This window comes from Corylus avellana, chromosome 2, assembly GCF_965113065.1.
Source record: "Corylus avellana chromosome 2, dhCorAvel1.hap1.2, whole genome shotgun sequence".
Taxonomy (NCBI): Eukaryota; Viridiplantae; Streptophyta; class Magnoliopsida; order Fagales; family Betulaceae; genus Corylus; species Corylus avellana.
Genome location: NC_142491.1, coordinates 24583541 through 24610976, shown reverse-complemented (window position 1 = coordinate 24610976; position 27436 = coordinate 24583541). Strand labels below are relative to the sequence as shown.

At 34.8% G+C, this 27436-nt stretch overlaps 1 protein-coding gene and 2 pseudogenes across 1 annotated transcript; 1 reads left to right on the top strand and 2 right to left on the bottom strand.

Moving 5' to 3' along the window:
- Nucleotides 1-481: 481 nt before the first annotated feature.
- LOC132167874 (putative pre-mRNA-splicing factor ATP-dependent RNA helicase DEAH5 pseudogene) lies at nucleotides 482-2276 on the bottom strand (annotated as a pseudogene).
- LOC148587544 (putative pre-mRNA-splicing factor ATP-dependent RNA helicase DEAH5 pseudogene) lies at nucleotides 2200-2505 on the bottom strand (annotated as a pseudogene).
- Nucleotides 2506-6623: 4118 nt separating this feature from the next.
- On the top strand, nucleotides 6624-18129 carry LOC132166167 (kinetochore protein). Its single transcript, XM_059576944.2, has 11 exons — nucleotides 6624-6894; nucleotides 7388-7606; nucleotides 8773-8863; nucleotides 8948-9127; nucleotides 9914-10003; nucleotides 13557-13664; nucleotides 14510-14563; nucleotides 14804-14918; nucleotides 15001-15158; nucleotides 15247-15342; nucleotides 17649-18129. Exons 1-11 carry the CDS (start codon nucleotides 6731-6733, stop codon nucleotides 17715-17717), a joined length of 1344 nt encoding a protein of 447 aa, XP_059432927.1. The 5' UTR covers nucleotides 6624-6730; the 3' UTR covers nucleotides 17718-18129.
- Nucleotides 18130-27436: the final 9307 nt, after the last annotated feature.

Sequence of the window (27436 nt, the reverse complement as noted above, 5' to 3'; positions counted from 1 at the left end):
GTTGTAATTTATTTTTTAACATCAGCACCTTTAATAGGTAAACTCTGCCAAATCCTTTGAGAAGGACTTTAAGGCTTTAAAAGCTAAATTGAGCGATAATCCCAAAGGGTTAACAGATAAAAGAACACCACCCAACATACTCCATCAAGATTTAAGAAAATGTCAAGGTCATCAGTAACTCACCCAAAGATAATAATCTAGAATAGCAACCATAGTCAACCAAATTCCAAACAACTCCATTTGAAAGACTTGGACAAGTATTCTTTGCATACAGATATTATGCAAAAGCAAACCAGATTAAAAACCAAGAGAAAGTTGGCTCATGCTTTGGGAAGAACAAAGACCGAAATTCAGTCAGGATTCACAACTTCAATTAATAGAAGTCAATAATGTAAAATAAGAATGAAGTTAACTGAGAAACCAGCAATTGCTCCAACATAAAAGAAATTTGGGAAAACGTTTTCATCAGTATTGTTCAAAGGTGGTCATTTACATTTAGAGCATCAAAAACTTGATAAAACTATACAAGGAGACATTCATAACAAGATACACAATTAAAATGAATGACAAACTGATTTATCCTTTTCATCAAGAGCTCCTAGACTGTAAAGCTGTTCCATGGCAGAAAGGAGGGCTTGAGGTGAAGGTGGATCCATGAAATCAAAAGACAGAAGATTATTTATCCCCATAGCTTTCATGGTAAGCGTAGTAAACCCAAGATTTATCCTCTGGATTTCAGGAATTGAAGTAGGGGACATCTCATTGCAGTATGCACTCTCAGTGTAGGGGCGGTAACATTTCCCAGGTCCCGTACGCCCATCACGCTCGGCTCGTTGTTTAGCTGATGCTTGAGAAATAGGAGTAATCACCGGTGAATCAAGCCCTTTTGCTTTGCAAACCCAGGATCAATGACATAAAAAATCCCATTAATCGTTAGAGATGTTTGTAGCCACAACCACTTTCCTCTTCCCTGGAGGGACAGCTTCAAATATCCTCGACTGCATTTCACTAGGAAGCGCACTATATACCGGTAGAATAATCAACTCCAGGACATTGTTGCTTAGCCCTTTCATCCTCTCATAGAGAGACTGGCACGCAAAATCAACCTCATCCTGACCAGTCAAGAAGAGAAGGATGTCTCCTGGTTCCATCAAGTGAATCTGCAACACAGTAACTAAGGATGCATCTAGATAATCACTTTGGGGCTGCTTGGTGTAGAGTATCTCCACAGGAAAATTTCTACCAGGAATTGTAAATATATTACAGTTGAAGAAATACCCAGAAAACTTCTCTGCGTCATGTACTTGATGATGATCTCTGGACCAATACAATCCTCAAATCGAATGGCGAATCCGACTTCCTCGCCCAACCGACAACCGAACTCTTCGGCAACCCTCTTGGCCACAGACGTCGCAGCCACCCTTCGAGGCTGAGTACAACCAATTTTTCCCCTGGTGGTGTATCCAGCTTCGGCAAGGTATTGAGTCACCTGAGTTGTCTCGCCAATTACAACCAGGACCTGATTGTCATGCACAGCCTGGATGAGTTCCTTCTTTAACTTGTAGATTGGTAGCCTCTGCCTTTGTTCCTGAATGGAGAGCTTCGAGCTCGGCCCAAAACTGATGGATTTTCCATAAGAATCCTTTTTCCACTCCGGCATGTCGTATGCTGATAAACCAACACCCCTGAGCTCCTGCGCTAGATGCCTCTCGCCTGTCTCCGGCATTGGGTCTTCCCAAGGACGATTCAGATCCTTGGGAATGGAGTCCAACATTGTCTTATGTTGCTCTTCTCTCACTTCTCTACGCTCCTTTATCAGCGCAGACTGCAGCGCCGCAGCACGACTCATAGACCTTCTGGGTTCTTGAAAATCTTTACAGGTGACATATCCATTGAATACCTGCTTTGCCCTTGCAAGAACGAAGGCTCATCGTCGTTCAGCTCAATCTCAAGCTCCTCCTCGGCACCCACTTCTTGATCTTCCTCATAGGTCGGAAAGTCAGCAACGCTCGCAACACCTGAAGTAATCAATTGCTTAGCTTCCCATATCTCCGGTAAGCACATCCTCTTCAACGGTCTCCGTAAATGCCCGGTGTCCATCACTCTCGAAACCCTGCCCTTGTAAACCTTAAACAATTCCAGCTCATCTTATTGGTACCGCCGATTTCTATCCCTATTACCGGAGATCACCGGCGCCGACTACTTGGGACCATCGGAAGCGCTCTCTTTCTTCGAATCCTTCTCCGACTTGGGCTTCGGAGAGAGAATGGCGCGGATTGTCGTCAGAAGCGTTCGGACGAAGTAATCGGGCATCTCAGCGCCGTCTTGCTTCAGCTTCACGTCGAATTCGTCGACTGTCTCGCATTTCCGCCCCGGGTAGATGATGAACTCGGCGAGGGTTTTGTCACCGAACCCTAGATGGGTTTCGAGATCCGTGCAGATCTTGGAGACAAGGGAGAGGAACTCGAGCTTCTTCAAACCTTCGTCTTCGGGAGCGGGATCCATTGTTGGAAGATGAGCTAAAGAGATTTCTTTGTGTGAGTTTCGTGTTATGCGCATTGCGCATGCAGAGACTATCCAGACCGAAAGTAGAGAAATTAGGGAGACGGCAAATTTGGATTTTGAGGGAGAAGAAGAGTTGGGGTTTATGGCGGCTGCCGATGCTAGTCGTTTTAAAATACCTCATTTGAAATGCAAAAGACCACCGACCTTTATCGAATTAGGATTTGAATACATATATTATTTGCTATATTTTAAGGAATTTAAAAAATAAAATAACAAAAATATCATTTAATTATATTTGAGGAATATTTTTGTTATTTTAAAAAGTAAAATGACAAAAATACATTTTAAATATAACTAACAAGAGGATCCTTATTCCCTTCTTGGATTTAATTGGATTTTGTAGATTTCACAGTAGCCCAACTTGTTGGAACTATACTTTATGAAGTATGGTCATTAGTTTAAATCTTCATTTCACATTTTCCTTCCCTTTTACCGACATGTAAAAAATATATAATATATATATATTTATTACAAATACCCCCTTAAACATATCATTTTATTGTTAATATCCCTCTCAAACCATCAATGATGTTAATATTCATCATAAACTACCAAAAAAATATTGATATTCCCTTTAATGTCAAAAAATTTAAAAAAATGAAAACCCATTTTTTTAATTTTTTTAAATTTATAATGATATTTTTATCTTATTGCAAATTTTTTAGGGTCAACTATTAAAAAAAAAATTTTGAAATTTTTTGTCTTTTTTTTTTTTTTTTTTTTTTGAGTTTTAGGTTTTTTTTTGGAATTTATAAGGATTTTTTTTTTTTTATCTTATTTAAATTTTTGTAGGGTTATTTTTATCTATTTGTTGGGCTCTAAGAAGACATTGACACGTTGCAGCCTTTCAATAAGAGCCGATTCTCTCCCTAGAGCATTCACAGGCTCACAGCAGCTACCCAATCATTTTCCCTAAATTTAAAGATTCAAACTACTTTTTACTTCCCTATGTCAATATACACCCCAATAGCTTCCTTAAATGTTTCCCTATATCATTAATATATATATATATATATATATATATATATATATATATATATATATATATATATATATTTTTACCTTTTTTATATTTTATTCCTTTAATTTATACTTTTTCTCTCCCTCATATTTTCTTCTTCTTTCTTCCGACAGTAGCCATTTCTTCTTCCATGTGATTTTGCCCTTTTCTTCTCAAATGGTTCAAGTTTGTGTCTTCTATTTCTTCTCTGATTTGTGTCTGCGATTTCTTCTCTGATTTGCGTCAAGTTTGAGGACTCAGAGCGTTTATGGATGAAAATCTGATCGTGAACAAGGACGGGGTTCAGATCGTCTCTCAGACCGAAGTTGAAGCAGTAAGATTTGATGTTTTGGTTTCAGTCTCTGATTTGCGATTTGCAATTTCTCCTCTGATTCACCATGTTCATTCCCTCTCTTCTCCTCTGAAACCTCAAGAAACTCTCCACCTTCTTTGATATTGTTGCTAGCCATTGGAAATGAGTTGACAAAATCAGAGGTCTCTTTGAGATTAAGCTTGCAAAGTGGGTCAAGGAAGGCCTCTCTTCTCTTTCTGCATTTGCTTGAACGGAGAAGAAGAACAGAAAATGCTGGGGGAAAGAAGGGGAAGACGAAGATAGGAGGGAGGAGAGAGAGAGCGCATCAATTTTATCAATATAATATTCATTCGGATTGCTACAGTGAAGCACAAAACATTGGGTTCTATTATAGCGACTGATGGTTTAAGGAAGCATATAGGGAGTCTGCACATCAATTTTATCAATACAATATTCATTCGGATTGCTACAGTGAAGCACAAAACATTGGGTTCCACTATAGCGGCTGATGGTTTAAGGAAGCATATAGGGAGTCTGTTGTGGGTTTTTTGCGATTTTTTTGACATTTTCCCTAAATTTAGGGAACATACCCCCTTATAGGGAGTCTGCTGGGAGTGCTCTTAAAAGAACGTTGAAAATGAAAGGGTTAAAAAAAAAAAATGAAGGATAGATCATAAAAGATAATAATTTTACTCTTACTATTAATTATCTAAAGTATACCTCTAACTCTAGCACTAGCGATTTATTGGGTGAGGAAGATTAGATTGGTGTGAAAGATATCTCTCACGGCCGAAAAATAAAAGTTGAAAAATATAACTACTTATGTCCTAGATATAGTCTGCCCAATAGCAAATTTATGCTTTAACCACAGTTATACATAGATTAGCGGAAAAATTGAGGTCATAGATAGTACGTAATTGTAAGATTTGTATTGTATCTATGATATTGTAACCTCATAACTTTAGGCTATGATTTTTTAGAGCTTTTATGTTCTTTAATGTAAGAGTTTGATATTCTGAATCTTATTATGAATGAAATTGCAAAGATTCTCATTTCAAACTAAATAAATAACTCTAGCACTAGCTCCTCTATGCAATCATAAAAGCCAAATGACAATCATATTTTTAAGATATCTTTGCACTCCAAAATTTCAGGAGAGTAGTCATATCTCAAGAGTCCAAAGGAAAGCACTGCGATATAAGTGCTTTTTATCTACCTTCAAATAATAAAATAAAAAATAAAAATTAGAACTCCGTGTTAGAATTAAATTAAATAAATTTGTTTTTTTCCGGTGAAAAACAAATGAAAGAGATAAACATACCTCCATTGTTATACAACGAGTCTTACAGCTTTAATTGATAGTTGCATCACTGTTTTGTGGGTGTATGGAAGACACTATTCTTTGAATCCTAATTTTACAGATGACCGAAAGAAGTCATTAGCCAACTCTATTTATATATAGGGCGAGAGTATATGGCTTCTCTCAATTACTTAAAAAATGGTTCAACTCATTATGGACCAAATAATAAAACGACTATGTCAATCCATCCAAAAGGAAATAAACACAACACTTCATGCATTGAATTTATCAAGTGGGGTGGCAAATACTTGCAACTTGTTTGTAGAGGTCTCAATGAAAGGTCTTTTGGGAGTAATTGGCTCAAAGAAATCTAGGCATGGTTGCTTAGGAGTTTTTGGTTTATATCGGTTTCCATTTGGGAAAGAACTTTTCTTGAGGAACTCTGCAAGAAGTTGGGGCTTCAAAGTCATATAGAGTTTTGGTGAGACGCTGAGAAAAGAGGGAGGAGAGAATGGACACTAGAGCATCAAAGAGTGTACTTTAAATGCATCTTTGATGGATGCTTATCAATGTAGGACATGGAGACCAAGCACATGCCATATCGATTAGAACTATAATAAAGGCAGAGAATCGAAATTGCTCTTAAGTACCTTAAATCTTAAACTTTAAACCCTAAGTTACGTTACAAAGTCGCTTTCTTTAAGAAATTATTTGTCTCTACAAAAAATTTTATGTAAAGGAGTGCCGCAAATATTTTTCCAAAATACAATGAAGCCCATAAATCTTCTGTCGTTTAGTTACGTTTTGCATAAATAAAACTAAATCTGAAAGCCCTGGGATTTTCTATCCTGCCCAAGTGCGCCATCAAGGCGCTATAAAAGCACCACTAATGCCCCACCGCCCATTGCCTTACACATACACACGTGTATTTGGTGCTTCGTACCATACTAGAGAATACACACAAGTTCATACACTCAAGTATTACTTTAAATGCCAACTACACTCTTTTTTCCTATATATGAGACACTTTTGTTCATTAGTCTTTAATACCTTTCATTTAAAATACTTACAAACCACAAAATATATATATTAAATCTGAAAATTCTTTAACAATATCATGGCAATTACAATTGTGTGGGTGTTTGCTGCAATATGCTTGTTCTCATCAAATAAATATTTAATTTCAAACAGACGCACAGGGTAAGGGTAAGGTAGCTTTTGTTGTTTCACTCGAGGATTTTTTGATATCAAATCTTTTATCAAGAAATGAGTACCAAAATGATGTGAAACTTATTAATTGGAAATCATCGAAATCATGATAAAATCTAAGGGCTTGATTGTCAAAATTAGAAACATGAGGACTAAATTGAAATTAGACAAAAACGTAAGGGCCATGATGTTTTTTTCCTAGCATCTTCTGTAATTTTCTTTTGGGCGGGAAAACGTCGGAGTCTCTCTTATATAATTGAAATTAGACAAAAACTCTCACTCTTCCGTCACAATCTCTCTCTTAACGAAGAGAGAAGTGTGGAATCGCAGAGAAATCTGAAGAATGTCGAAGTTCGAGTACCCAATAATGTCGCGCAGTGAGATAGTAGCAATCTTGGCGGAGTCCCAGATCGCCAGCATCTCCGAGCACGATCTCTTCAACCCCAACCCGGATTTCATTTTGGAACTCTATGTCCGTCTCCTCTTCCACATCGACGCTCTCCACGAGTAATGTACCAACACTTGGGAGTTACAAGTTTCAATTTTTTCAGATAATTATTTAAAATTTCATAGAATTTTATTTTGTCGATTTTTACATTTTAATCAATTGGGGTTGTCCCTAATGGTCTGTTTGGTTGCTGGCAATATGCGAGAGAAAATGGAAAGGAATTATGGCTTAGAAAATCTCTAGATTTGTTTCTGTTTCAGATAAGGGAAAGTGGAAGGGCTGGCAAACTGGGGTATAAAGACTTGACTTGATATGGGTTTTTGATATTTTATTTATTGCTCTTAGTTTTCCTGAATTAGAGAAGAATATCCTGGATTGCTGAGAAAATGAAAAACCCCATCTGCTTTCTTTATCTTCCGAGAACTGAAATTGAACTTTTTAAACATGAGTTTCTTCTTTTCTTCGGTTTCGTAAAAAGGAATTTTTCAAATTTACTTTGGCTTTTTAGGGCGTCTGAGCTCTTTTCCTTTCTGGGGTTTTTGATTTGTGCAGGGAAGATAATGGACAATTGGAATTCGCGGCGCTTGAGCAGCTCGAGAACCCAGACTTTCATGTCGAGTCGGCCCGGACTGTCAAGCTGTACAACCGCATAAAGGAGGTGCTGGCATCGACAGAATGCCCGAAAAGATTTACCCTCAAAGACCTGCTAAGACCAGATACTGACAGGACTGGATTTTTCCTTAGCTCAATTCTCAATTTTTGTCTTCACAGGTAAGTTCTTGGTTTTTGATGTTTTTCAGTTTGTGTGGTAGACCTAGTTATTAGTCGCCAAAACGAGAAATGGATCTTTTGTGTTCTTTGACTGAGTTGGTTTCTTAAAGTAAACCTTGATTTGTTGCATAAATGATTTGTGATTATTGTTGAGGTTTATATGAAAATAAAGAGGACTGGAACATTTGCATTAAGATACTTTGGTTAATGGCAATTCTCTTCTATAAGTTCTTCAACTGGTTCTTGATCACCAGTTACACTTGGTTTTAAGAAATTCATTGATCTAATTTAATGCGAAAAGTGGGAGATGAGTTACTTCAGCTAGTCAGCGCGAGAAACAGGGGTGTGAGGGAAATTGGAAAAATTATTACAGTGCTTCCAATGTTCCAGAAAGAATGGTCAATACCTCTGCTTTGGTTGAATCCTGGTCTTGGACTTGTATGGCAATAGCGAATGCAGGTTGCTGTCATTGTCATTGCAGATCATTCTAGAGACCCATTTGACCTTGACAAACATGAGAACAACTATCAAGTTTCATAGTGGGGTAACTGGTGGCAAGAGTTAATTTAAAATCTCTTGCAGTAATTGGTGAATTTTTTGTTTGGATGCTTTCCATTTTCAGCTTAGTTATTTTATAATTGGTCATGAACATGTCTGGACCCAAAGACTTTTATGTGAATCCTTAGTTAGTTCCCGTTAGCTCTTTGCAAATATTTGTAATATTTTTGTTCTGATTTTCTTTTTAAGATATCAAATGCATTTCATGTATACCATTGCTTTCACATGATTTTTCTGTGTTATAGATCAACGGAAATGATAAAGACAGTAAAACCCTAGTCCTAGTAAAGTATTTGTGACACTCTTCTAGTTTTGAGTAAGAAATGCTAGAATAAACAAACTATAGAGAAAGTACATTGTGCTAAAGAACTGATGACTTCTTATTTTGAACATTCTACAAAGTATTAGAATTACTCTGCATTATCAATACAAAAAAAAAGAGGGGGGGGGGGGGGGGGGGGGAGAATTACTCTGCATTTTGAACATTAAGGAGGAAGAATTTAGCTTCGTGGTTTTATAAATGAACTATCTACCAATGGATTTTAGTTCATTTTTTCCAGTAATGGTTTTGCTTCTATTATACGTTGGATAATGGTTTTCAATCTCAGACGGGCAAAACTGGATTTCCTACGTCCAATTGTGGATGAAGTCAACCTTCTTGAGGAGCAGCAAAGAGAGTGGGAGGCTAAGATTTCCCAGGTTTCTCTAATAGATCCAGAAAGGAAATAAATAAATAAAAGCTTTAAAATAGGCATCCATTTGTGCTAAATGTTTGCCATGCAGTTGAATGCAGAGATTGAGGAGTGTAATGAAGCAAGAGAGAGGGAGTTGCCTCTTGTTCAGGAGGTAGATGCAAAAGTTAAAGAATTGCGTCAAACCATTGCAGGCCTCAACAATCACCAGGTGTCTCTGAGAGCTTCTTATCGCAAGCTGAAGGAGAAGACGGAAGAAATGGATCAGAAGGTCAGGTTATTGAAAATGAACAGATGTATTGGTCTAAGTCAATAGCTTAAGAATAAGCTTACAAATTTTGGGTCTATTGGGACAACTGGTTTAGTTGTTTGTTGTTTGATTTAAAGTTATATATTTGGTGGTCATTTTGTTTTAAAAGTTAATCTGAAGAAACAAATTGCTAGTTAACTATTTTATGATGAATCTATAGCACAGACTCTTGATCATATGATTATGCTCATTTGGAATCTTTTACAACTTTATGTTCAAGGAAGAGTACAGCTTATACACACAAATATTCAAAACCCCATTTTTACGCTGGTTGTAGTTGTTGAAGTTTCTCTTCATCCATATTGATAACTTATTTTGTGAGTTGTGTGTCTGTCTTCTCTGTGTCAACCACAATGATATCTTTCAAAGGTGTTATTTCCAGATTATTTAATTATTTTCTCGTTATTAGGTTGCTTATGCCATTGAGATATGTTGATTATTTTTTTAATCGTTAATGTTCATCTTCTTCTTCTTCTTCTTGATTTTTTTTTTGTCATGAGTTTCTTTCTATCTTCCCAGATTTCAAGGTCTGAGTTTTTTCTTTCAAATACTTGGTATATTTTAATCTATTCTCCCTTGTTTATATGAGTTGGCTTTTTTCTGCCTGTTTGAGCTGCAGTTTAGTGCTGTATTTGAGAAGAAAGTTTTCTATTTTCAGTTCATCATGTAGATTGGTTGTTCAAATATGTTTGCTTTCTTTTTAACTGCTATTTGTTTCATTGTTCTTATTTTTCCTCTTTCTTCCAGATTTCAAATGCTGAATTTGTTCTAGTACAAAGTGTTCAAGAAAATGCAAATCTACGTTCAAAAATTGTCCAGTCTCCAGATAAGTTACAGGTATTTCTTTTCTTCTCAATAACTAAGATATGGTAATTTATAAAAGAGGTAGTGCATTACTGTGATTATTGCGAAAGTTGTAACCAGATAAAATAATAAAGTTACTTCAACACAGGTGCTACAGTCAGACATAAACATAAAGGCATGGGTTAAACTTTTCTGGTCTAATTGTTAAATATAGAGTAATGGCCTTAGCCCATTGTAGCATCCGTTATGAGAACCTCTTTGTAGCATGAAGACCACAATATGATTTCGTTAGAATTGGGAGTAAGATAAGTTAGTAATGACGGATATGTTTGGCCTTTTTCACAGAAATATATAAATGGCCTTAGTCCGCATGTACTCGCTGTGGTAGCACTCAATCTCAAAATAACTAAGTTTGTTTTCATAACCTTTTTGACCTCTTTTCTTTTTCTGGTCGGGTGCTTCTCTTGTATACTTTTTGTGTACTTTGTGTGCCCTTTGGTTTTAATGAATGTCATGAAAATCGTTTACTTATCAAGAAAAGATATTGGGAATTGTACAATTATACTATCTAGATCAGAAATATAACGACGTGATAGGAGCCACATTAGTTGATCTTAAGATAACTCTCTGATATTGCTTGTGAATGGGACTCAATTTCGATTTATTCAACTCAACTAAGTCTTAGGCTCCAATTTTTCTTTGCTATATCTGTTGCAGCATTGGAAAGTTAGTAAGCAACAAACCTTTTAGTGCACAATGAAAGACCAAGCTAAGAATTTGAAATTATGTTTTTCGAAGGCACAAGCTATTTTTTGGAATGAACTCAAAACTTCCACTGTCATCAATGACTCTTCTCCAACCATTGTTCTAGGAATCAAATAAAATCTTAACCTTAGCCAAGAGAAAAGGTCGGTTTTTGGTACCATTGGTTCATTTGTTGGATTATTGGTTGAACCACTGTTTTTTTAGTATGATAATTATCTATTGAATAATGTTCATAGTTATAAATATATACATAATAGGTAATGAATAAATATAAAAAAGATAACATATCTTGACAAAGAAGCACATGTGGTTTAGTGTTAGTGCATGTATTCAAACTTGAGGTTGTGAGTATAGTTCGCAATGAAAATAAGTTATAATTTTTAAAAAAGATGATTAGTTAATCGTATTCAACCAATCAGTTCTATTTATTTAACTGTTTGCTAAAAATTTTCCTGTTCAATTGGTTCTAATCGATTTTACTGCATATCTGGTATAATAAAAATACCAAATAAAAAATCTCTTGGTTTATGGTTTTGCTGGTACAACTGTCAAATTGATACGGCTCTGATAACTATGCCTTCTACAATTTTCCACCCCCACCACTTGCTGAGCAACCCTCATTGGTCACAAAGCAGCCCTCTGCTATTCGTTGGTGATTGTCAGCTGGTCTTGGGTACCTTTTAGTCATTGGCTATCATCACCATCCTGCTTGTTACAATCCCCAGGTGTTAGGAATCATAACCATAAGCCAGTTTCAGCACCATAAATTTAAAAAATATACAAAAAATTTCAATTTGTGCCAAAACCGCCAACCATTGGTTGTTGGTGACTCTCAGTTGCTATGTGAGTACCTTTTTAGTCACTAATTATCATCACTATGCTGCTTCCTACAATCCCAGGGGATTAGGAATCATCACCATTGGCCAGTTTCAATGCCCAAAAATTTACAACTATACAAAATTTTCAAATCTTGCCAAACACAAAAATTACTTGTGAAAAAATAATCTTCAACAAAAAATAAGCAATTCAGTCCTATTTAAGGTCATATTCTCTATCAGATTATCTGTTTTCTTCCCTATTGCCCATTGTAAATTTTCCTTCCTGTAGCCTTTCTAGCTCCTATAATAGAATGAATTTCTAATGTTAGAATATTAGTTTAATCTTATCTGACTATTTTAGTAGTCTATCTTGTGTAGGAGTTGTGATAAAATGTAACTTGTTGATAGACTGTAAATTGTAATAAATGAAAGTGTGGGTATAACCGTGAAAAATCAACCTACCAATATTTTCTCAACAAGGTATCAGAGCAGTCTTAAAAAAAATTGCCTTCATTCACCCTTCCCCTGTTCCTCTTCCCCCTCTCCTGACAGACATGTCTCTGTTCCTCATCCTTCACCCATGCTTCCTTTCTTGCTTCTCATCTCTGTGTTTGAAGAAGTCATTGACAACATATGCAAAGATTTCTACTTTCAGTTCCCTCTGCTTCTAGACAAGAGAGACTATTTGATGGTCTCAGTTGAGTGGCTTGGTCTTTCTCCAGTGATGTCTAGTGTATGGTGGTTTAGACAACAGATCTGTCACACAACTGCAGTGGTCATTGGTTGTGGTTCACTGTTGTTGCAGTCAATCATGTCTGGTGTTTTCCGGTGAGCGGCTGTCATGGTTGTTATTGGTGTCTCCATTTTTAGTGATTCTGGTGATGTCTCCTTTTCACATGGTTATTGGTTTTCTCTATGGCGTTTTCTTGTGGCGGTTTTCTCTATGGCCTTTCCAACCATTTATTTTTCTCAATAGTTTACAACTCTGATATGAGGTGTCCAACATGGGAAACTCAAACTGAGATGACTTGTAACATGGTTTTGCTGTTTAGTTTCCTAGATGGTGTCTGACATGCTCGCCCATGCATGCACAACGTGGGTAAACAACAAAGATAAGGATTATGGTGGTATTTTTGCATTTATGACTTAGGTTGGAATTATTCACTTACTGAATTTCATTTGGATATTCCTAATTCCACATATTGCTTGTTATTCTCTTCCCACCATGTTTCTTATGTTGAACTTGATGCTAAATTTATGAATACCAAAGTCAATAATGTTGCTACCACTCATTACTCCCTAAACTTAGAACTCATCATTCTTCCTATAATGTTTAGCCTGGCACTGTTGAATGCCAAATTTATGCAGGCTACCTTTCCTTGCCTCTCCACCCTCCTCCCCTTGTTCTCCTATGTTTTCTATATCTTTGTAAGCCATTCTTTATAAGTAATGCTAGAAACTACACTTTTATCCCACAATGCCCAGATCCCACCAACCCTTGGATTAGTTCTTGTTTAAAAAAATTATATATCCAAAGGTTGGTTGGGACTACCATATCATCGTTATGGCATAAAAATGTGGTATATAACATTACTCTTCTTTATTTGATCGGGATTGCATATTATTGTGTGTAGATATGGAGTTCGGTTTGTGTATGTGTGGTTAAACTTCATACAACTTGTGTGCAAGTATCAAGTTTCTGTTATACTTCCAAATTCATGTAGTAGTGGATATTACTATGATCTTCAATCCCATATCATAGGTTTTCAAATAAGGGGCTCTATGATATTATTCTTGTCAGATTGGCTTTTCAATGAAGTATTTTGATTCATTTCTCTTATGTCTAGTGTAGAGAATTAAATGTAGCATGGTCTATTAATTTTATGATGTTTTTCTCTTTCTGATAGGTGTTCTTGGTTCTATATTTCTCACATTAAAGATTTTCCCTCTGCTTTTCTTATCAACATGTAAGTAATTTTTTTTTTTCAAATATTTTCTTAAAGAGGGCACTAGAGGAGAAGAAATCAGTTCGGGAGGCGGCAAAGAATGCTGAAAAAATAGCAATGCAATCTTATCAGGAAAAGAATGCCATTGTTGAGCTTTATACAAAGGTATACTATTACTATGTTAATAATTTATTCTCATTCATTTGCATGCTGGACATTTTCATGAACCTATTTCAAATTAACCCTTGCCTTTTAACATTTTGAGGAGGTTTGCATATCAAAAATTGCCTTAAGTCCTAAAAATGCTCATTGACTCAGATAGCTTGTTCAGCCTGTTCCCAGAAAAACTTCAAGAATTTATTGCCTTCACTGAAGAAATGGCTTTTGATAACATGATGGACAACATGGCTTCCATCAATTTCCTAAATACCATGTAGTTCTTCAACTTCTATTAATCTGATGTTTTGAAGTAATTGCATATTGAGTGTGCATAAGTTACTTCTCCGTAATCATTTTTGAATGGGATTTTATCTCAATGAGTAGTTTACTATATATTGAATTACAAGTCAATTAAGCTAGTGCTACTTTAACCCTGTTGTTCATGGGAGCTGAATATTCCTGGATTGGACAAAGATGCATGCATGCGTACATGTATCCCTCAAAATTGTCAAATAAACGCCATTAAATTGTTATTGCGATATCATACCAGTCATATTGCTGTTGGTTCTTTGTAAAGTTTCTCTAAACTCTGAAGTTAGTTTACTGTGCTGATGGCCAGATTATGTAACCTATTTCTCCAAGTAAAACATAGCTAGGTACACATTCACAATAGCTAAACACATGGGAAGTTCGTCTCCTTGGAGGAATTGCTGTCCTCTAATTTATGACAGCCAACTAGTCCAAGACTAAGTGGATTAAATATTGGTTAACATGCATGCACAGAAAACCACCCAGAAAATTTACTAGCTTTAATAAAGGGTAATTGATGATATATTTTTGTGTTTTCACAGGTTTTGAAGAAAATGTCGAAACATTTTGCTCAGATGCAGGCTATACAAGAACAGGTGAGCATATGCTAGCTGGCTATCTTATGCTCTGCTGTTGAAATCTGGCAGGTTCTGTGTTGGCCATGGGAAAGAACTTTTTGTGATCTGAATGAATTCCTGATGTGACGGCCATACAGAAATCTTCAGATATATAAAAAAATCAAGAGCGCTTCTATGATTAAGATAAAATCATTTTTGACTTGTACTTAATAAGGCTTTTGAGTGCTGTATCTTTTTTAACATCAGCACCTTAAATAGGTAAACTCTGCAAAATCCATTGAGAAGGACTTTAAGGCTTTAAAAGCTAAATTGAGTGATGAGGGAATGCTGGATAAGTCACTTGAGGCGAAACTGGTGGAATGGCAAGGCAAAGGTAACTTCTTATCCAAGCTAAGTTATGTATCGTTTTCTGAAGTGGTATTTTTGAGCTTAAATCTTTCTTCTTTTAACACCAGCTGAACAGTTGGATGAATTAAGAAAGCAGTTAGAAAAGGAAAGAGATCTAAAGTGCGAGGAGGCTACCAAAGAGTTCAATAATGTTAAGCTTGAGGTGGAATCTAGGAGACATGATCTGGAAGCAAGGCAAAAGAATGTTGAAGCTGTGGTTCTGGAGGTACTTTGAATCTCCTTTTAGTTGTGTACTAAGCTATTTGATATGAAGTTGTCTAATATTTAATTTTCTTCTATTCTGCAATTTATAGGTGGATACTATAACTTCAAAGACTAATTCTATAAAAGAATCTGGAGCAGCTAAACTGCAGGAGTTAATTCATAAATCTGAAGAGATTCGGAAAGAGGTGCATTTCAATAGATTCCTTTCTCAACCTACGTGTGTATGTTTGTCTCTTATGAAAATGAGCTAGCAGTATAGACTTGTGAAGCACTGGAAAAGACGGAACATTGAATGGGAATCTAAGAAAATAATTCATTGAAAAAAATGCAAAATTAGTCCATGTGGTTTATCTGATTTGCAATTAATTCCCCGTGGCATCAAAATGAACTCAAAGATTCCTGAGGTATGCCAAAAAAATAATTTAGTCCTTACACAATCAAAACTAAAGCTGTTTAAAAATTAAAATTAAAAAATTAAAAAAAAAAAAAAAAAAAAAAAGAAAAGAACATAAGTGAAATGACAAGACTTTTATTATTGTAACGCATTAGAACCATGAAAGTGATATAATGCACCCCTGACTATAAAGCAATAGTAGCCAATTTTTTTCTGACAAAAGTATGAGAAACCGAATGTCATCCCATGGTGTATGCTTATGATACAGCTCCAAAAGGTTATACATAACTATATATAATAATCACTTCTGAGTAAAATAAATGAAACATAGTTTTGAGAAATCCTTTGAGAATGAAATCATAAACATTATTTCCTAAAATGAAATGTATATAGTTACTTTTTCAGTGAAATTTTGAATTGAAGTCTCATATTCTTTTGAATACAGGATATGTGAGAATTGACATTTCTTACCTCAAAAGTCGGAGTTAAAATTATTGTGTTTCATTAAAATTAGGATGTTCATGAGAATAATATTTTTCAAACAAACAGCCAAACTTTTTGGAATTTATGGAAACTTCACAATTCCTATCTTGAATATCTACGTAAGGAACATACCTTTCTACTCTCTAGAAGAGATTCGTCAAGTTGTCAGACACATTACCTAATCAATTTGTATGTAACTAGATTCATTATGACTTCAATTTTAGAAACTGTTGAACTAAACCAAGAACATACACAAAAAGAAAAAGAAAGTTGCTTTATGAGTTAAGGTAGATTAGTATTGTCTAGTATTTAAGGATTTATCCTTATCTTATATGTAGTTGAGTTTATCTTTTCATTTATCTTTCTCAACATCTAGTTTGGTTAAAATTTCGTAGAAGCAATTATCTTATTTAATATGAAACTTCCATTTCTATTGTAATAGAAGTATTGCCCAGAAACTCATAAGATCAGACAAACTTTTATTAGGGGTTTCAAGTGGATAACATAAACCAATTTCAATAGGAAAGACTCCTAGAATTTGGTGACCTAAAAACGTGATTGCTATGCAGAAAAAGAGATGCCTTTAAATGGAAGAGAGAATTAATGAGAACAAATGGTGTGGGAGAGGGAAAAGTAAATATGGGAGAAAAAGGTTTGGAGAGAAATTTTAGGTATAATAAATAAGGAGGTTTAAGCTCTAATTAACCAAGTATACTTGATGTCTTGAATTTTTACTGAAGGAGACATTTCAAATGCTATTACATGTAACCCAAATTAATTCTCTAATGGCTATTTGGAGGATCTTACACCTTGAACTTGAGCTTCCACTTTATATAATATATTCAATAGATAACAGATGTGGTTTCCCTGCTTGACTCAACTAGATTCAAAATCCTGTTGTTCTAAAATTCCACATGATCCACCACCCTCCACACAAACCCAAGAAAACAAAGAAAATGAATGCTCATGTTCTGTTTTATTTGTAGTTATTATGAATTTTTTTTTTTTAAGTATTGTTTTTTTGGCCATAAAAGATACTTTTCTGCTCTTGAAAGTAAAAAGCTCGAAAGCAAAAGATACTGTTCGCTTATTCATTGAAAAGGTACTTTTCATAGAGCAAAAGGCCAAAAAGAAGAAAAAGCTTTTAGTTAGAAGTGAAAATATTTGCATTTTTGGAAAGCTAAATCTAAAGCCTAAAAGGCACATGCTAAGTTTCAACTTCGAAGGGTTTTATTTTCATCTTTGACTGTTAGCAATTATCCTAAGGACGTTTTCAAAGACATCTCCTAGGTTTATCAAACATGTTTTTGTTTGGATTGCTTTTACTTTATGCAGCAAAAATCTTAAAATATTTGCTTATTTGAAAATCAAAAACAGAAAGGTTAACCAAATGGAGCCTAAGATTTTCAAATCATGATCAGTGTTGGACCATCGTAAATATAACTTGATCAAGCTGTGTTTCAATGAGTTTTTCTTTCATTGTCAATCAGGAATTGTGAAAACTAAGCTTAATTTCTAGCTTAATACTGCTTTCACCAAGTCAGTTGATTTGGTGCTTTAATTTGTATAATTGTTGAACTGAACATGGTCTAATGCTTGTATGGCTGGTTGCAGTTTCACCAGTATGCAAAATCTATTGAGGTCTTGCTGCCTGCCAATGATAGAAATGGAGCCAAATTCTAATCGAGTTGGTATAATTATTAACCTTCAACTACTATGACTGCAACTCTTTATCTGGTTTGACTGCGAAATGCATCTTTAGCCCTTGCAAAGTTGAATTTCCTGTTTCCTTTGTTGCAAGCGTGGAAGTCATCCTAGCCCAATTTGATGTTATTGTTAATAGTATGTTTCTCAGATTTTTGGCTAAGATCTAGTGTAATCTTTTTTTCTTTTTCTTTTTTTTTCCCCCTCAAAAGGTACCTTTTAGATGTAGGCACAGCTTCATTGAGCTTTGTTCAAGTTTGTGCTCTGTTTCAAGTTCTGTTCATGTACAAATTTGTCAAGCTTGAGCTTTTACTGTATTATCATTCTGTAACAATATTGCCATGGATATTTTTGTGTAGAGTATCTTAATAGTGATTATTATTTTACATTTTTGTTCATGATTATGGCTTTAGCTCTCTTGAGCTTTGAAATCTAATTTTATACAGGCTAGTAACAAAAATAATTACTTGGAGCCAAGCTTTAGGCAATTACTGTTTATAGTATAATCTTAAGTTAATTGCAGTAATAAATAATTTATATATAACAAAAAGTCTTTCATATTGTCAAAGAGTTGAACAATGAAATATTTGCCATGGATAAATCAGATTTCCCCAATGTGGTACTACTTGGAGGTTGCATTTACTCAAAACACATGGGCTTTTGATTATAGGAATTGGTGAATCCATCACTACACTAAAACACATGATATAAAGCACATCATCTGTTTTTGAATGGTTTTGGTTAATATATATATATGCTCTCCTATATATCTTCTAAATTGTGGACACGGGCAATCCATCCATCTCTTCCAAAGGGAGATTGTAGTGAAAATCGTTTTTTATTTTATTTTTATTGTTACAAGTACTAATTTAAGAACTAATTTTCATTGTTACATCATTAAATTGTAAAGTATTCGTATTACAGTTTATTAAATAGTATTACTCATAATCAAATATAACACTTGGATTAAAGGTCAAGTTGAATCTCCCTCTTGGACCCCAACCTAGTCTATATGGAATTTGGTTTATACAGTCAAGCTCTATGGGGTGAAAATACGGATAATAGCAATATCCACATTTTGTAGATGCAGATAATGGTTTTTGATATTTGCATCCATATTATGCGATTACTATTCGCATTCGCGCAGTTAATGCGGATTTTATCCGTTGTCCGTATTTGAAGTAATGAACTTTTTAAACCTTGAAGTTGCCATTCACTAATTATTGCTTCTAGTAAATACAAATTAATAATAATAATAATAATAATAATAATAATAAGGAAAATCATATACAAAATCCTTAGGTCGACGCGCTTTTTTTAAAAACTCCCTGGGTATTTTTTTTTTTGAAAATTTAGTCCCTGGGGAACTCGAAACTGCGAAAAAACTCTTTACCGTCAATTTTTGTTAACTACCGTTAATCCACTCAAAACTTACCTTTTTATTTTATTAAAATATTAATTTTTTATTAATTTAATTTTAAAAAATTAAATCTTGAAAAAATAAATAAATACAATTGATCATATAATATAATCATATATATTATAATGATAATACATTAATAATTCAATTGTGGTTATAAGTAACACATTGTTTAATCTAATGTCAATTACTTAATTTGACATTATACGAATCACATTATCATTGTACATAAATAATACGATTAATTATTTAAATTGTCATTGAATCATATGATTAAGTATTAATCTTATACATTTATATTATTCAATATGCATATATGTGATATATATTTTAATTATACATATATGCATATTGAATAATATAAATGTATAAGATTGATACTTAATCATATGATTCAATGACAATTTAAATAATTAATCGTATTATTTATGTACAATGATAATGTGATTCGTATAATGTCAAATTAAGTAATTGACATTAGATTAAACAATGTGTTACTTATAACCACAATTGAATTATTAATGTATTATCATTATAATATATATGATTATATTACATGATCAATTGATCATTAAATTATATATATATATTTTCTATAACTTGTATTCTTAACAAGTTATGATTTACATTCATTCAAGGGCTTCTTCTTTTTTTTTTTTTTTTTTAAAGTACAAGTAGATGTAAATTAATGTAAATTTGGGGTCAAATATTTTAGATTTTCAATATGAGCTCCTTTTGAAGTAATTTGGCCCAATGTGGTGGTATATAAAAAAATAAATAAAAAAAGCCCAAAACTAAAAATTGGCCCAAGGGCCCAACTTTGAAAAAAGCGATTATAGTGGGCTGTTATATGTTTACTAACTGCTAGCTGATATCCGCTAACCTCCTAGTGTATAGGATCGGGTGCTGGGGAATTGCCCATCAGCTTTTTTGCAAATCTTGGCCATTGAAACTAATCCAATGGTCTACAAGTTGCCACATGTCCACTAATTAAAATATAATATTTTATTATTTAAATTTTAAAAAATAAATATAAAACAAAATAATACCAAATTTTGGGGTGGCCGGCTAAGACATGGGGGTGGCCAAAGCCACCCCCATTGGCCGGTTGGGGGTGGCCCCACCCCCTTTGGCCAAAACCCCCCCAATCGTCCCTTGGGGGTGGTCGAAGCCGCCCCTAGGGCCCCAGGGGGTGGTTCGGCCACGCTCTTTGGCCAAAGCCAAAAATTGTGGGCCATGGCCCCAGGGGGTGGCTGAAGCGACCCCCATGTCTCAGGTGGGGTGGCCGGCCACCCCAATTTTTTTTTTTTTTTTTTTTATTTATTTTGTAAAATTTAAATAATAAAAATTATATTTTAATTAGTAGACACGTGGCAGCTTGTAGACCATTGGATTAGTTTCAATGGCCAAGATTTGCAAAAAAGCTGATGGGCAATTCCATAGCTATTGTTGGGGATCCTGATCTGGATGCGGTTAGTGAAATTTAGTAACTACCTAGGCGGTTACGGTTAGTAGTTATAGACAATAACCGATAACCGCAACCGCCTTTTCACCCCTAATTATCTCCATCTCTTCTATGACATCCAAATATTGCTTCATTAGAAATCTGCCACCACAAGCTAAACTAATTGATAATCCTTGACAAATTCTATGCCATAGACTAGAGGTAAAAATGTAGTTACGGTTAGTGGTTATTCGCTAACCGTAACCGCGTAGGCCCACTAACCATTTTTTAAAGAAAAAATTTTAAAATTTTAAATTTTTTTTTTTTTGAAAAAAAAAAAGACTTCTTTATAGTAATACCCTACTACATACAAGATCATTTTTAGATTTTTATATATTTATATATATATTTAAACACAAAACAATAGCGTTTATTTTATATATATATATAAAGGCGGTTAGCCCTTTTTTCAAAACCTAAAACTGCTAACTGTAACCGCTTAGGCGGTTAGCGGTTAGTGCGGTTAACCGCCCGCCTTTTCACCCCTACCATAAACTAGTTGTGATAGCTTACAAGTACTCGAAAAGACAGATGAAAATTATAAGCAAAACTCTACCCTTTTATTTTAACCATAAGGTCTCAAATTCTAAAAACAATAAAATAATAAAGCCAGTTAAATAATTATGTGGCTTACTAGACAAAGTTAAATAAAACCATAGCTTATGCACAAAATGAAGCGACTCTATGTAGTGCATAAATACCCTAAATTCCTATCCATAATTTGCAAAAGAGAAAAAAAAAAAGAAGAAAAAACATGACTAAGACTACCAAATCTATTTATTTCTTTGCTATTTTCTTTACCTTCATACTCCTTGTAAACACGGGTCAGTAATTCTATGTTTAAAAAATGCTACATACTAGACTTTAATTTCACTGCGCCGATATGTCGGTGCTTACATTTTTTATTTTTTTTTATTTTTTTTAACTATGATTTTTTTATTTTTTTTAATTCGTTTATAAGTATTTCAATGCATTTTTGTAATTATTTTCTAATGATTTCTTTGTATCATGACAGAATCTACAGGAGATGACAATTGTAAGAAAAAATTTTCTACTGGCTGCATTGTGGACTGTGACGATAGATGGAAGAACCAAGCGCATGCGCTCCGAGGGATATGCGAATTATGGTATAGAATATTTTTTCAGGCATGCTTCTGCTACTTCTGTTGAATGGCGGCAACCGGAAAATGCATGTCACCAAAAAATGGGCTATAATCTTCTGTATGCTATTATAAATAAGATCTTTTAAGTTATACCAATTTACTCTCTTTGGTCAATTTCCGCCCTTCACGCATCAGTCCACCACGATTCCCGGTCTCTCAGCACGCCGCCTCCACCGGCCAGATGTGACCACCACATGCCAGCACATCTTCCTCATGCGCCGGCCAGTGTTCATTGATATTTGTGCTCCAAGCGTTGCTACTGTTTGCTAGCGTTTTTGTTGCTTTCCTGTTGTATTTTTTATGTATTTTCAAAACTTTATTTGTATTTTGTTGCATTTGTGTTTTGTGGATTACTGTCTCCTAGCTTTTTATTGGTTTAATCATTTAATGGAGATTTTTGTAACTGAATTTGTGTTGGTGCCTCTCTCTTTTGCAGTCCCAGATTCAGACTCTAACAGTGCTTCAGCGTCCTTTCGGTGGTTGTCGATGTTGATAAGTCGGAGTTTAGATAGGTTCGCTTTAATATGTGCCATTTTTACTTCTGTAACCACCTTGTGTGGCCCCTTGAGATGATCAGATCAGTTGTTTAATCAATTTCCTACCCTACGTAATTATTTTTGAACTGTTTTAGTTTTTATTTTTTGGTTTAATGTTGGGAAACCCACCCATTTTTTATTTATAGAATTGTCTACCCTCTCTTCCTTTCGGATACGGAGTGTAAATGATCTTTCACTCTAACCATTTTCTTATTCACATTTTCTTAACGGTTTCTTTTTATCCATTTTCTTCACGGTTTCTTAACGGCAGCATGGATCGTCCATTTTCTTAACGGTTTCTTTTTATCAAAGTGAGTTTAAAGGTGGTAATTGATTATTATTCAGATTTCATATAAATTTTCAGCAAGTTTATTATTTTCTTCCTTTTCCCTTGCTGCCTATCTCAGAAAACTCAGAAGAACTGCCTTTAGCATTTCAGAGACTTTTCAGCAGCTTTAAAGCTCTTTCCTGCATGATTGCTAGGCACATTTGATCAGGCCTTTTTTTTTTTTTTTTTTTTTGCCACTTTCTATAATCTAAATTCAAATAACCAGATCTTAAATTGTTCAATTAAAACTACAAAAAGTAGAGAAGAAAACCTGTAATTTTATTCCAAGCCCATCTCTTTTACCAAGCCCTAACAACTGGTAAACCTTTCTGTACAAAACAAATCCCTTGGCAAATAATAATGAAAATGAAGGTTCCTAAACTAAAAGGAAAAAAGAAAAAAGAAAAAAGAAAGAACAAAACAAAATCTGGTATGCACTAAGAAAGCTTCAGGAGATAAAAAGGAGATTAGGCATAAGCATATGGAGCACAGAAAGATCAAAAAAGTGGGATCCAGACCCACACAAGTAATATTTAAGGAAAATTTCACTTTAGACCTCTGAACTATCGCTTGTTTTGAGAAGATCGTCAAAAATTTGAAAACTCTCAATTTACACTCCTGAACTTTTAATTTGAATCAATTTTGCTCCCCTCTGTTAGTTTTAGCCGTTAACTTTTAACGAAAATGCCTAAAAAGACCAAAATACCCTTCTATTTATTTTTTAAAAATAATAATTAAAAAAAAAAGAGGAGGAGGAAAAAATGGGTCCAAAGGTAAATTTGGAATTTTATAAAAAAGTTAGGGGTATAAATATTATTTTATCACTTTTAACGTTTATAATCTGACAGATGGTGGTCAATTGAATCAAATTGAAGTTCATGGAATTAAATTGAGAGTTTTTGAAAGAGAGTCTTTTCAAAACGCTCGATAGTTCAGAGGTATAAAGTAAAATTTCCCTTAATATTTAAGTTATAGCAAGAACTTAACATATATCCTACATATCAAAACTTAGTCTATCCAAGAAATCAAGACAAATTCATTTCAGGCCATGAAATAGAACAATCGACCACCAAGAAAAGGATACAAGCTTAGAGAGCAGCCTCAAAGTCACCAAATCTTCAAGGAAGTTGCTTCGTTTGTTTGTCACAAGTAGCAAGTGTATGTAGAGCTTCAATTGGCTGGTATACATAGTGCATGTTCTCTGTCTCAACATATGTGTGTTGCTTCCCAGTTCCTACCAACTTGGGAAAAGCTGCAAGAAGGCTTTCAATTGTTAGAGTGGTGAAGCTGAAAATGAGATTTTTAAAGCATTTTTACCAAATTGCCTCACCAAAATAACCAAAAAATAATTTTGGTAAGGCTGCAAATAGTGCTCTTATACAGTCATATCCTTAAACTGCCTCGGAACAAGCACTGCAACAACAAGAAAATGTCAACGGGAACAACTCAAAGATTTTATTGTACTCCATATAGTGACTAACAAATGAAAAAGTAAAACAGAGCAAGGTAATCAATGACAGATCCTGCTCTAGAAATAACACATCTAAGAAAAGTGAACATCAACAAAGAATTAAAGTAGCATTCGAACTCACATTTATGGAATTTGTACGTAGAGATGTCAGTCCATACCAATGTTGAATAGAATCATGGTAAAAAAGAAATGCATGATTTTGAATTCAAATGACCATATGGGAAACCACCAAGGTAGTAGTTGAGTTGGTAAAAGAACTCATTTCATCCTAGTGCTCGCGTGTTTGAATCCGCTTGCAGTAGTAGATGCGTGAACCAGATGCTACTATGAAGGGGCTCTACCGGCTTACACTTTGGTGGGGTTGTGGTGACGGGCTCGCCTTCCCAAACAGTAGCTATGGCTCAAACCGGACATTCCACAGCGGATGGGAACCCCGATGGTCACGCCCAAGGGGGGAAACTACACCGGTCGCCCCTTCCCATCCTTTCAATTAGAAAAAAAAAAAAAAACAAATGACCATATAGGAAACATGCATAAATTTTATGGACAAAAAATCTTCTCCGCCATTAACAAAAACACAAAATTAAAAAGACTGCCAATTTTATGTTATATAAGATAATGATTATACAAAAATCGTCTGCATTGATCTTTTGTCCTTTAATATTGAAGGACCTTGGATACCTTATTACTAGAAAATGCACGGAAGGCCTAGCCACGGGTCCAACGACACACATCTCAAAATTCTCATGGATGTATTTACTAATCATCAAAGGAAATTAAGGGACTCTTGGAGGAACCAAAAAATACCTACCTAAGAAGAAGGCATGCACCCCATATCAAGCCCAGTTAGTCTGCGACCGGACACCTAGACTTGATTTGAGACACCATGACTCCTCCAGCAGACTCTATAAGGCTTTATATGCAAGTATATAAGTATTATGAGAGTCAAATAAGAGTAAATTAATATACATATTAGGATACTACTTCTAACCTAAAAGCCTAAGCTAATGGGCTTGGGTCCACTTAGGTATATTAATAACTCTTATTCCTTATACTTTCTCAATATGAGACACAAACCTCACAAGTGCATGTACAATAAATCTCCCCTCACTTGTGAGTCTCTACTATATTGACCAAACTCCCTCATACACAAGAGTGTCACTCGTACTCCATGAGAAACCACTATTTTTACTGGAGTCAAACCAAACGCGTCGAACTAAGACACTCATATCAGCAGCAGCGGAAGGTAAACCATAGGCTCTGATACCAATTATTGGGAAGAAAAACACCAAGGGAGTCAAACAAGAGTAAACTAATATACATATTAGGATACCACTTCTAGCTCAAAAGCCTAAGCTAATGGGCTTAGGTCCACTTAGGTATATTAACAATTTTTATTCTTTATACTTTCTTAATATGGTACATAAACCTCACAAGTGCATGCATAACATGCCTAAGGTACGCAAATCTCGAACCACCCTACACACTATCAATAATACTCTCACTTCACCATAGAGCTCTCCATCATTCCATACTAACTTGGGCATTGGAGTCTCTCCAGCCCTCTAGGGCCAAAAGGCTTCTATCGTCTTTTACCTCTTTTGCAGGCGGATCTCCTCCCTGGAAGGCAGCTCGAGGCCAATGCTGGTTCTGTGAACCAATAAATATAATGACTATATACGAAAAGTAGCTACAAACAAACCTACAAACCAGAATCTATGCACGACCTAATTTGAGAGAAAATATTAGGTTAGAAGAATAGCATGATGGCCTAAGAGAGAGGATGATACATTAGAAAGAGAAGAAAAGTTATTTATTAAAACAGACATGTGAGAGGCACATGTTTGAAGACACTTGGCCGTTTAATTGCTACAAATCGGTTTGTAGCTAATTTTTGTTCTCTTCATGATGGGAATCACTCACACAAGCCTGATTAGTATTAGCTACTTTGGGTTCCACTGATATCTTAATCTTCGCAATGGATAGTAACTCACGCAAGCTTGATTAATATTAACTGTACTGAGTTTCACTGATGTCCTGGTGAGGTTGAGTCAGGTTATCTCCCTCCATCAAGACTCCCCTTGAGTGCTTCTCAGTGGATAAATACTACCAGTTCCCTCCGTCTAGACTTCTCTTGATTGGTTTCTAACGGACAAATACTATCATGATCACATTCAGGTATAGTAGTTACAATAAGACACCCCTTCCGCCTTTTTTAATTAATAATAATAAAAATAAAAACATGAATGTAAAGTGCAAAGTGTAGTATTACTCACTCTGGAATCGGCACCATTGGAATGTAAATAGTATCTCTCTCAAAAAAGGATATTTGAGAGTCTAAGATAAATTCCGATGGCACCCATTACAGAAAATACATCGGCTATTTTTAGCAAAATTTTCAAAAGAAGACAATGGGCATCTAGAAAAGTCAAAAGGGTATAAAAAAACAAAAAAATTACAATAAAAATCACAAAAATCCACTGAATTTTGATCTTGAATATTATTTCTTTGAACATTGGTGCACTCAAGATACTCTCCAAGTCCCACTCATTTCCAGAACATGAGAATCATATTTTAAAGCAGTTTATTTGCTTTGAAAAGCAAAGAAATCCCAATTACCAACACCTAGAGGGTAGCGTGAGTGGCTGGCAGAGAAGAGTTTCTATGGGGCTGGTGGTGCTTAAAAGGAGAGGAATGATAGCCAACTTAGGGAGGATCATGAAAACAAAATAGGAAAAAATATAAAATTAGTTGGTGTAGTTTATATGATTTCTAAATTAGCTGTTTATAGTATTAAAATGAACTTAAAGGTTCTTGTGGTATGTAATAAAACAATTTAGTCCCTACAGTTAAATTTTGTCCACTAATTTAACAATTCCGTTAGTGTGGCACAATTTTAAATAATATGACAAGTATCACAATTTTAAATAGGATAAGTATTACAATTTTATTAACTTTAACGTTTTACGCTATCAGAATATGTTAAGTTAGTGAGCGAAATTTGATGGTAGGAATTAAATTGTTTTTTTGGCATACCTTAGCCTTAGGGACCTTTGGCATATCTTAGCCTTAGAGAGTTAATTGCAAACTAAGTAAACCATGTACATTGTACATCACGCGCCTCTCACAGCCTTCCGCCAGCCATCATCCGCCTTTCCTCTTGCTGGATCTGCTGTTTGTTGGAGTTTTTAGTTGTTTTATGTTTTTGTCTACTGTATGTTGCTTTCTTGCATGTTGTATCTATTGTTTAGTTTTTTATGTGTTTCCTTTGTATTT